The sequence below is a fragment of the Sorex araneus genome, chromosome X, assembly GCF_027595985.1.
Source record: "Sorex araneus isolate mSorAra2 chromosome X, mSorAra2.pri, whole genome shotgun sequence".
NCBI lineage: Eukaryota > Metazoa > Chordata > Mammalia > Eulipotyphla > Soricidae > Sorex > Sorex araneus.
This window is the reverse complement of record NC_073313.1, coordinates 247,547,252-247,559,597: the sequence shown is the minus strand read 5'-3', so window position 1 is coordinate 247,559,597 and position 12,346 is coordinate 247,547,252. Positions and strand designations below refer to the sequence as shown.

Below are 12,346 nucleotides of genomic sequence, written 5' to 3'. Positions count from 1 at the left end.
GTCAACAACATGCATTATTGTGAGAGAAGTGATGTGAAATTTACATGACTAGTGGTTTTAATTATGCTTTCTAGATGACAGAATTATCCTTTTAGTCATGGATGACTATGTCTACACATATGTGTTTGGACTCTTATGGAGATTAAATTGTGGCTTTTTTTTCTGGGCTCATTAGCTCAGTTTGTTAGCATATGGCACTAATTAGGCCAAGATTGCAGATCTCTTTGTGGTCCAGTCAGACTCACACAGAGGAAAAATTTTATTCCTTGGCCACATTCTGCACCCCTAACTCCAACCATCTGCCACTAGTCAGAAGAAGTAACCAAGTCATGAGTATGGGTAATTAGCATGGCCCATAACCAATACTGCAAAGATGAATCCAAGTTTGTGTTTTACTGACGTTGGGTGAGTCTTGTCACTTGTATGAAGTAAGAACTCATACAAATGATTTTTTGTAATGCCTGAAAGAGGATTTTATAAAGTACAGATCTGAACAAGCATCACAGAGTAAAGAACTAATTTTGGGGGGGGGGGGTTAAGGTCTCCCAAATAGTACTCCAGAGGCCCGGGGGTCCTGTCAACAATTCTCAGCCAGCTGAGCCAGAATGTCAAATGTGAGTGCCCATATAAAATATAACCCTGTGTTTTCTTTCTTCTGTGAGCCAACGAGTCCTCTCTTGATTTCCCTCTAGGTCCTGAAAGCATGTTTCCCTCCAACGTTGAACCTGAACCGAAAGATCTTACAGTTGGGGTTGCCTTACATGGTGTCACAAAGATCTATGGCTCGAAAATTGCTGTGGATAACCTCAATTTGAACTTCTATGAGGGGCATATTACTTCATTGCTGGGGCCCAACGGAGCTGGGAAAACTACCACCATGTATGTTATTTACAAGCATTGTTGGCATAGAAACACATTATCTTAATATTTCCTTGCCTTTTTGTGTAAAAAATAATATTCTAGATGTAGTAAGCTCAACTTAAATACTTTAGAAGCAGCCTTAATTAGTGGTACCAGACTGTGACTTCAAAGGCAGATTAGGTCCTCAAAATGGGTGGAACCACCCTACCCAGTACTTCTTATTTCTTTTTCTTTTTAATTGAATCGCCATGAGATAAACATTTACATATTTTTTCATAATTGAGTTTCAGTCATACAGTGTTCTAACACCCATCACTTCACTAGTGCACATTTCCCACCACCAATGTCCCCAGTTTCCCTCCTGTTCCTTGAGCCTTAGAGTAGTCTGTTTAATAGATTTTCCTTAGTATACTTTATAGATTCCAGTTTGATCTCATGATCTTTGATTCACTTCAAATTCACCCTTGTGTAAGATGTGAAACTGGATCTAACTTTAATTTTTCACAGTGATTATCAAATTTTCCCAGCACCATTTGTTGAAGAGACTACCTTTATTCCACATCATGTTCTCAACTCATTTGTTAAAAGTTAGCACCATAGATATGGGGATTTGTTCTTGGATATTAAATTTTCACCCATTCATCAGAAGTCTATCCTTATTCCAGTACTATGCTGTTTTGATCACTATAGCTTTACAATATATTTTCAAGTTAGGTAATGAGAAACTTCCCAGTTTCTTATTTTTTTAAATAAGGCTTTAGCTATTGGGGTTCTCTTGTGATCCCATACAAGCCTTACTACCGACTGTCCTAAGTTTTTAAAGAGTATCACCTGAATTTGGATGGGTTTTGCACTAAAACTATATAATAATTCAGTAGGATGTTATTTTGACAATAGCAATTCTTCCAGTCCATAAGCTAGTCTTTTTAATGGGAACATTTTCTATTAAGATATATATATATTTTTGGCATCTTTTAGATAATAGTAAGTTCTGGCAACCTTGACTGCACAGACTTAATGTAGCAGAAAAATTAGCAAAGATTTATTAGTGACTATTCTAAAAACATACAAATCAATTTGGGCTCATCTTTGGTCTCAAGAGTAAGTACTGCTTCATAGTCCATTCCATTCCATTAACTTGCATTTATCTCCTAATCCTTACATAAATTTGACGTGGCTCTGATATAAACAAGTTCATCCCAGCTGCTCCCTCACAGGAAGTCCTTGACTAGGTTCATAAGGAAACAAAGAATTACCAATAATATGATATAGATTAAAAAGCTCAGGAGAGGATACATTGGCTGTTCTTTCTTATTCTTTATTTAACATATTCCCGTGGCTGTCTAGAAAAGAACTTCAGATGTTTTCAAATGAAATTATTTTGATTTTGTGTGTGAATATTTCACTCCCAATATTCCACATTGCTTAGCTGGGATTCCTCTCCAAGATGCGATTGGTTGGTTCACTAGCCCTTATTTGAGAAAAGGTGTCAGTTGTTAGCTATCCTATTTAGTTTTATCATGAGTAAGCTCGGTGACTGTCAAAGCATATTCAAATTAAATATATTTTGTAAATAAAAGGGGACAAAGGAAGGTCATGAAATGAATGAGCGTGCAGCTGCTCTCATTTATATGACCTGTTTAAATTCAGAGCTAGCTTTCTATGCAGGCTTAGGAAAAATGGTTTCTAACAGGCAATGAGGATAAGAGATAGAAAGGGCTTTTGAAAAGCTGAGAAAGGCCCCATTTAAATATTTTCTGAATATAATGAATAAAGCATGTTATTTTTATTTTAGTATATTACTCTGGGAAGAATTGCGTTTTTCTTTTTTTGTATTGATTCCCTATTTAACTCATAGTAAGTGTTCAATGGTGTTTTATTATATACAAGGCACAAGTCCATAGGTAAGGCAGAGCAGTGAAAAACCACACCCATATCCTGATCTCATGGAACTTACCTTGTAGTGGAGAACAATGATCACAAGCAACTACTTGGTTTACTACCCATCAGAAAGATGGGGAAGAACTCTTTACATGAGAATGAATATCCTAGTCATACAGACACAATAGGAAGATGAGCAAGAAGTATGTAAGAAGTAGAGAGTAATTAAGAGGAGGATGCAAAACAATCAGGATTCCATGCTTTTTTAGACAGTAGATTGATTCATCGTAAAGTTAATGAAGTACATAGTCAGGGCACCAATTTGAAGGCAGACATCATAGAATGGTTTTGTTGTTTTTGATTTGTGGGGGTCATTTGGTGTTCATGCGTGTCTGTGTGGGCATGGGCACGTGAATGCTTCCAGTGGATCAAACCCGTTTCTTAGACATGCAATCAGGCACTGTACTGCTGAATCACATCCCTGAACCCATTAGTGTAATTTTAAGCATGCTGAATTTGAAGACTTTGAAACATATCTCATAGGATTTCCTATTTAATTCATCGTAAGTGTCCAGTGGTATTTTATTACATACAAGGCACAAGTTGGTAAGTAAGGCAGAGGGTGAAGAACCACATTCATATCTTGACCTCATGGAATTTACATTGTAGTAGAGAACAGGGATCACAAGCAACCAGTTGGCTTACTACCCATCAGAAAGATGGGGAAGAATAATGCTCATAGGGAAGTGGCATTATGTGGTGAAAGAATGAAACAAGCATAGTACTGTGTGGTGAGGTTTGGCCAAAGACAAGGATTTGAAACTCAATGACCTATAGACACTGTCTGATACCCAGGATAGACTTGAGTTTGCCCAATGGGAGAGTAGACTTATTAAACATTTTTGTCATTATTTCCACCACCATCAGCATCATCATTATGTAGTAGACAGTGTTTTTATAACACGCTGTTACTGACAGCTCATAAATTGTTTATTTTTTATTCCCCTTTAATACTTTATTTTGTAGCTTGATCTTCCCTGAGGAGATTCTCTATCGCATTCCCCCCTTCCCTCCCCAGTGACCGAAATGTCTGGAGCCTTAAAATCTAGCTTGATTCATTCCTAATTTGCCATTTCTTTGTTTCTAGCTCCATGCTGACTGGGCTCTTTGAGGCCTCCGCAGGGAACATCTTCGTTTATGGAAAGGATATCAAAACAGACCTAAACACTGTACGGAAGAGCATGGGGGTCTGCATGCAGCATGATGTCCTGTTCAGTTACCTTACGACCAAAGAGCACCTTCTTTTATACGGCACCATCAAGGTTCCTCACTGGACCAAAAAGCAGCTGCATGAAGAAGTGAAAAGGTCGGTTAAGACAAGAATGAGAACCTGCGCTGGTAACTGTTCTCGGGAAGTCAAGGCAGCACAGTAATTCCAGTAGTTTCCAGGAGGGACTCCTACTGATGTTGAGGACATTAAGTAGAGGCAGGCCAGGGATCAAACTTAGAGCCTCACTCCACATCTACCACTTGAGCTCTCTTCCAGGATGTTTGTTTAATGACCAACTGATTGTTCAGTTTTCACTGAGGTTTAGATTTAATATCATCCTTCTGCAGTCAATTCAATGCTGCAATTATTTAATTCTCTTCACCTCTGGATCTCATATGACTGGAAGACTCTAATTTCTTTTTTTTTATTTTTTAAATTTTATTGAATCACTGTGAGATAGTTACAAGCTTCCATATTTGGGTTACAATCTCACAATGATCAAAACACCCATTCCTCTACCAGTGCACATTCCCCACCACCAATATCCTGAGTATACCCCCCCTTTCCCACTCTCCCCCTGCCTCCATGGCAGACGATATTCCCCATACTCTATCTCTAGTTTGGGGCATTATGGCTTGCAACACAGACACCAAGAGGTCATCATGTTTTGTCCATGATCTACTTTCGGCATGCATCTCCCATCCCAACTGGTTCCTCCCGCCATCATTTTCTTAAAAGCCTCTATTTCTAATCTTCTTGGATACCTGGACTGCCAACTTCTATTCTTGCTTATAGAGTTTGTTCTCCAAAGAATAATCAGGTGATATTCCAGACCACTGATCACTTCTGGGTTCAAATCTCTCTACTGGCTTCCCCATCACACTCAGTGTGAAATTTAGTAAAGACCTAATTGAGGTCTATAAACCCTTGTGTCACCTACTTGCCTCCCACCTCTTTTCTGCTTCAGTTTCTTCAACTCTGGCCTCCCTTCTCTCTGCTGGCCCCAGGGGCATCCTCAGTTAAGCTGGGCCTGCTCCAGCCTCTCAGGATTTCTCACCATTCACTCTGTTTAGAGCATCTTCCCGGAGAGCCTTCTGACTCTCTCCTCTATGTTCCTGCTTTCGGCTCAAAGGTCCCTTTTCCTGAGTGGAGCACCATAAAGTAGAATTCTAAATAACAGGCCCAAGCATGACTTCTCTCATGTATCCTGATTTGCTTAATTCTTGATGCATTTACAACCATCTGGCATATTGTAAACCTACCTGGGAATATATTTTCCAACTGAATTTCTCCCATGTCTTTTCTGATATGCATGCATACGAACATATTGGAAACATTATCTGATCACTGTTTTTAACCCATCACCTTCAGCAGTCTGGTCCAAAGAGAACGGTAGGGGGAAGAAAGAACAAATTTGTCAAATGCACTAATAAAATAGTCATATACTTCCTTATGTAGCATCACTCTGACCAGCTAGTTCTTATGCTACAACTGTTTAACTTTCTTCAGTTCTCATATTACTGAATGTTTTCTGCTCATTTATTTTATATCTCCAAATAGTTCAAATATGTGATAAATGATAAAAAAATCATTAATTCTTAGCAAATTATTGTGCTTTGTTGAGCACATCCTAGTTCCTTAGTGAATACCTATCAATGAGGTATTTTTCCCGTATTATTCAATCGTCCGTCACTGTCATCCCATTGTTCATCAATTTGCTTGAGCGGGCACCAGTAACATTGTGAGACTTGTTGTTACTGTTTTGGGCATATCAAGTATGCCACAGGGAGCTTGCCGGGTTCTGCTGTGAGGGCAAGATAGTCTCGGTAGCTTGCTGGGCTTTCCGAGAGGGACAGAGGAACCGAACTTGGGTTGACCACATGCAAGGCAAATGCCTTACCCACTGTGTGGAGAAATAGCACAGTGGGTAGGGCATTTGCCTTCCATGCAGCTGACCCAGGCTTGATTCTCCCGCCCTCTTGGAAAGCCCAGCAAGCTACTGAGAGTATCTTGCCCTCACGGCAGAGCCTGGCAAGCTACCGTGGCATATTTGATATGTCAAAAACAGTAACAAGTCAACAAACAATACAAAATATATTCAATAATCTATCCATTAAAAAATTAACCACCAAATATTATTTTTGAAGGACATTGAAAGACACTGGACTGTATAGCCATCGCCATAAGAGAGTTGGAACGCTGTCTGGAGGCATGAAGAGAAAGCTGTCTATATCCATAGCTCTCATCGGAGGATCAAGAGTGGTTATTTTGGATGAGCCCTCCACTGGTGTTGACCCATGTTCTCGCCGGAGCATATGGGATGTTATATCCAAAAACAAAACTGGTATGAGGCCTTATAACTTCTCCAGCCAATGGTCATCAGTTTGCCTGAGGGGAGGCATACAAGCTATCAGAAGCCTTGAAAGTCTCAGATGGGCCCTTCCTTTCCCATCTCCTCTCTTCTCTCAGCTAAATGTCTGGGTCAATTAGTTAATATCTATGTAGTGCCCAGTGTGAATTGAGCATTTAGCTAGCCTTTCAGAGAGCATGTGAATAAAATAGCATCCAATAGAAGTTCCAAATTCTGCCTGGAGGGGCTTAGAATCTAATTAAAGACACCAAACATACACAAACGAAAATAAACTGAAAACAGACTAAATAAGTGTTAACAGGATGTGAAGTAAAGGAGCAATCAGAGTGGAGTGGATTAATCAGAGGAGAATATTCAAAAAGTATCTAAAATTACTGCCTTTCTCATAGAGATGAGAGGGAGAGGAAGAGAGACAGAGGTGATGGGCGGGAGGAAGAGAGAGAATGTGTGTGTGTGTGTGTGTGTGTGTGTGTGTGTGTGTGTGTGTGTGTGTGTGTAGAGAGAGAGAGAGAGAGAGAGAGAGAGGGAGAGAGAGAGACAGACAGACAGACTGAAAGAGAGAGAATAAAGTCCAGTAAACAAAATAATAGCTTGGAGGGGATTGCCAGTGCCCATGCTGTGGATGATGGACATTTAGCCTAAAAGCATAAGTGTTTATCTGCTGCCAATTTATAAGAAAAACACCTTAAGATGGTTGGAATCACCTTTTTTGTTTGTTTTTTTCCTTTTTGGATCACACCTGGTGATGCACAGCGGTTACTCCTGTCTCTGCACTCAGGAATCACCCCTGGCGGTGCTCAGGGGACCATATGGGATGCTGGGAATCGACCCCGGGTCGACCACGTGCAAGGCAGATGCCCTACCCGCTTGCTATTGCTCCAGCCACGGGACCACCCTTTTGTTTTTTTTTTTGTTTTTTTTTTTTTTTTTGCTTTTTGGGTCACACCTGGCGATGCACAAGGGTCACTCCTGGCTCTGCACTCAGGAATTACCCCTGGCGGTGCTCAGGGGACCATATGGGATGCTGGGAATCGAACCCGGGTCGGCCGCGTGCAAGGCAAACGCCCTACCCGCTGTGCTATCACTCCAGCCCCGGGACCACCCTTTTGAATTTCCCTCAGATTCACTACTTCTGGTCAGATTTTTAGTTAGCTCATGAAATGTGACTCTTCTCAAAAATCACAGGCTTAGGCTAGCTCCACCTGTCTTGTGACCTATCTCCTCATTTTTCATTTTCGGTGGTTGTTGTCTATATTTTCAAGCCAGAACAATCATTCTGTCGACACACCACTTGGACGAAGCGGAAGTGTTGAGTGACCGCATCGCCTTCCTGGAGCAGGGTGGGCTGCGCTGTTGTGGCTCACCTTTCTACCTCAAGGAAGCCTTCGGAGATGGATACCACCTCATCCTCACCAAGAAAAAGGTTTGTAGACATCACCCAAAAAGTGATAAATTAACTTTCATAGGCAACCGACGAAGAATCACTTCCACTTATTCATTGCTAGCATTCATTATTTATTACATGCTTAGATTCCTATTTCTCAGGTTTGAGAAATTTGCTTCCAAACACCTGAGATCTTAGTGAAGCCCAGAGCACTGTCTCCATCACTTTCTGATAGGTAGAAACTGGGGCAGGTAGATCTGGGGCAGGGGCAGGATGTTCCTGAATTTACTACAGTTCTAACAGGGTTTCAGCTGATATTGATACTACTGGTTTGGCTATTGGATGTTGAGAAACCAGGTTAGGGATGTTCTTTATCCTAAGGTTGCTGTGAAAAGTCAGCCTTTATAAGCTTCCTTAATATTTTAATGCATAAAACTAAAGAAGACTGGGGTTGTAGTGACAGTACAGCAAGTAAGGTGCTTACCTTGTGTGCAGCTGACCCTGGAACCTAATATGGTCCCCTGAGCCTATCATGAGTGATTCCTGTGCACAGAGCCAGGAGTAACCCCTAAGCAATGCTGGGTGTTACCCTTAACTCCCTGGCTCCAAAACAAAAAATGCTAACAGAGGCTAACTCAGCCAGACTAGTGGTGCTTTTCCATCTTGGAAGAGTACAAATGCTGACTATGTATGCATATACCAAAATACCTTATGACTTATCAATTCTGCACAAAAATACACATGCTATTAGGCAGGCTTTGCTGACTGTTGCTTATTTTGTATTTGGTCACCTTGATGTGAACTTCCAGGATTTACATAGTATGTTTGTCATTGTTATATTTACTACTACATTACAAAAAATTATATATGAACTATGTATCATGCTTTATCATGTCTCCAAAGCATTGTTCTAGGCATTAGATTTGCAGCAGTGAGATGATGATATTTTTTAAAAAAACTATTTTCAGGGCCAGACAGATATTACAAGGGTAAGGTGATTTCTTGCATAAGGCTGAACCCAGTTCCACTTCTGGTACTGCAGATAGTTTCCTGAGCACTGTCAGGAGTGATTCCTGAGTACAGAGTAAGACCTGACCATAGCTGGGTGTGGTCCAAATGCTATCTCCCAAAGTCTACTCTCTAGAGGTGACATAGAGACAGTTGTGCAAAGTCTTGGGCACTTTGGTGGTGGTGGAACGGGGAGGCGGGGGCTGGGTATAGAGGCCTGATGCATCAAACCATAACATTAGCACTATTATAACCCAGCTAGTGATACTTACCTGAACTAATAATAAAAAATAAAATCAAAATAATTAAAAATTTATTCTCATTGAGTTATATTCTGATGAATTTTGGAGAATCCAAATAATATAATCAACAAATTAATAGTTTTGTCAAGTGGTAGGTCACAAATGCTCTCGGTAGAAAGAAAGCAGAGGGGTGTGAATAGGCAACACCAAATGTGGTCAGAGAAGTAAGAAAAGAGGCATCCACAGAGGTGACAGTTGATCCAAAAGCCTGGAGTGAATGAGCCACACACTCTCTGGGGGCAATTGAACAGATGCAAAGACCCAGAGGAAAGGACAGGGATATCTGAGCTGAAGTGCTGGAGACTCACAAGATACCAGTGTCCATGGAGTAGAGATATGTGAGGTTGGACGGGGGAAAGAGTGGGAGGCTGAAGGCAGCCAGTAGACGGCTGTGGAGACCCCAAGAGCGACAAGGAGCATTTGAACAGACCTGTGTAACCTGACTCAGTCATCAGTGGCCATTAAGAACTTAAAATTCTCAAGGGCACTGGGCACTCACCAAAGTCCAGAAGGAAATGCCTAACCTCTGTTTCTATCTCTAGAGCCCGAATCTCAATGCCAGTACCGTATGTGACACCATGGCCGTGACAGCAATGATCCGATCGCATCTCCCGGAAGCCTACCTCAAAGAGGATATTGGAGGAGAGCTGGTTTATGTGCTTCCTCCATTCAGCACCAAAGTCTCAGGGGCCTACCTGTCACTCCTAAGGGCACTGGACTCTGGCATGGGTGACCTCAACATTGGCTGCTATGGCATTTCAGACACCACAGTGGAAGAGGTACCCCTTCTTTCCCTTAAAGTTGTTATGACCTGCTATTACCTTAGAATCACTGTATCACTGTCATCCCGTTGTTCATTGATTTGCTCGAGTGGGCACCAATTCATCCTAGCCCTTAGATTTTAGCAGCCTCCCCTTATTCATCTTTACCAACAATTAGAGGCTCTTTCAGAGACAAAGGAATGAGACCTGTTATTGTTACTGTATTTGGCATATCAAATATGCCACAGGGAGCTTGCCGGGCTCTTCCGTACAGGCAGGATACTCTCGATAGCTTGCTGGGCTCTCTGAGAGGGACAAAAAATGTATATCAGAGAATACAAGCAAGTATGTTAAAACCAAACACATGTGTGCTGCTTTAGTTAGGCACATCAGTGGGCTAGACTATAAGAGGTAGCACAGCTGCCACATGTTTCCAGGAGCTTTGTTTTATATAGTCTCTGGATTTGGCCTTTGATGGGATTACATGGCACCTGGGGCAGTTTCTGGGTGTCAATAAAGAACTTAATTTAAAAAGTAATAAAGAATGAAAGAAAAAAGGAGAGGGGAAAAAAGAAATGGAGTGATAGGACAGTACGACAGCAGGTTAGGTATTTGCCTTGCACGCAGCCAGCCCAAGTTCAGTCTTTGAGGCAGAAAGAAGTAATCCCTGAGTTCAGAGTCAGAGTAAGCTCCAAATGCTCTTGGGTGTGGTCCCTCAAACCAAATTACTGAAAATAAAAATGGCATACTTCAAAAAATTCAAAACATCTTAAAATTATCTCAGTTATTTTCCAAAACAGACTCTGGGGACAAACACAGTGTTCCAATCTGATAGCATGTGTCTTTCTATACAAAATGTTCACTTGAAGGCAATCTCCAAAGTTATCTACTTAAAAGTCTTACTCTGAGCCATAGAAATAGCTCTGTGGGCTGAGCATGTGCTTTGTATGCAGGAGACCCAGTCTCAGACCCTGGGACCACCTGGTTGTCTGAGCACTGCCAGGAGAGATTCCCTAAGCATGGTCCTGCAGTATAACCTGAGCACCACCAGGCCTGACCCCCAAACAAAAACTAAATAGCATAGTCTTCTCCCCCCTCCCCATTTAATTTTAATTTTATTAAAGCATCATGATTTATAATATCAGAGTTTGGTTTAATGCATAGTTATTCACACCATGACCTCTTAGCACCTGTATTGCAAGCTATAATCCACAAAAGGAAAAGGAGAGAGAGCAAGAAGGAAAGTGCCTCCCATAGAGGGAGGCTGGAGGTGGGGGGCAGGGGGTGGGAGGTTGGGGGAAGGTGGTGGGGAAACAGGGGACTCTGGGGAGGGATGGGTACTGGATCATTGTGTGACTGAAACCCAAATAGGAACAGCTTTGTTTTTTGTTGTTGGTGGTTTTTTTTTTTTTTTTTTTTTTTTGCTTTTTGATTCACACCCGGCGATGCTCAGGGGTTACTCCTGGCTCTGCACTCAGAAATGACTCCTAATGGTGCTCAGGGGACCATGTGGGATGCTGGGAATCGAACCCCGGGTTGGCCGCGTGCAAGGCAAGCGCTCTACCAGCTATGCTATCGCTCCAGCCCTGAACAGCTTTGTAATGGTTTCTCATAGATGTCCAATTAAAAAAAATGTTTTTAAATAATGTGGATTTTATGCCCAATTCAATCAGCTTAATCAATGACTGAAAAAATAGCCAACACTCCTACATTAAAAAACAAAAAGGGGCTGGAGTGATAGCACAGCGGGTAGGGCATTTGCCTTGCACGTGGCTGATCTGGCTTCAATTCCCAGCATCCCATATGGTCCCCTGAGCACCGCCAGGAGTAATTCCTGAGTGAAGAGCCTGGAGTAACCCCTGAGCATCACCAGGTGTGACACAAAAAGCAAAAAAAAAAAGAGACATAGTTATTCATGGTTGGATTTTTAATATACAGTGTTCCATCATGGATCAATCCCAATACCAGTGTGAGCTTCCCTTTACTGACGTTCTTAGGTTCCCTGGGAATCGTACTCTTTAGTCTCAATAAATGTGATGAAAATTTAAAGCCAAAATTGAGCTTAGATATGAAGGGGCCATAGAAATGATACAAACTCAATGTGCTTGTGTAGCATGAAAGCTGGTTCAATCTCCAGCATTGCTTCTTGTTCTCTGCACTGCCAGGAGTGACCTTTGAGCACAGAACCAGCAGCCCTGAGCGCCCCCATGTGTGACACCAAAACCCCCAAAGGAAAAGAAAAGCAGACAAAGGAAACTGAAAAGCAATTTCTTTATATGTTAATAAAGCTTTCTGATCTCTTTTTCTAGGTCTTTCTGAACTTGACTAAGGAATCACAGAAGAATAGCAATATGAGTCTGGAGCACTTAACCCAAAGGAAAATTGGGAACCCCAATACTAATGGCATGGCAACCCCTGATGACCTATCCGTAAGCAGCAGCAACTTCACGGACAGAGATGGTACATACCTCAGTTGGCAACTTGGTTTATTGAAGTGATGGAAATAAG

General features: G+C 41.6%; 1 protein-coding gene across 1 annotated transcript in view; it reads left to right on the top strand.

Moving 5' to 3' along the window:
- ABCA12 (ATP binding cassette subfamily A member 12) overlaps window positions 1–12,346 on the top strand; it is a 198,636-nt gene that overhangs the window by 141,039 nt on the left and 45,251 nt on the right. The window contains exons 28-33 of the mRNA XM_055122119.1: window positions 693–879; window positions 3,890–4,108; window positions 6,160–6,356; window positions 7,646–7,806; window positions 9,620–9,856; window positions 12,148–12,298. Of these exons, the coding sequence (XP_054978094.1) occupies window positions 693–879; window positions 3,890–4,108; window positions 6,160–6,356; window positions 7,646–7,806; window positions 9,620–9,856; window positions 12,148–12,298 (1,152 nt within the window). The remainder of the gene's footprint in view (window positions 1–692; window positions 880–3,889; window positions 4,109–6,159; window positions 6,357–7,645; window positions 7,807–9,619; window positions 9,857–12,147; window positions 12,299–12,346) is intronic.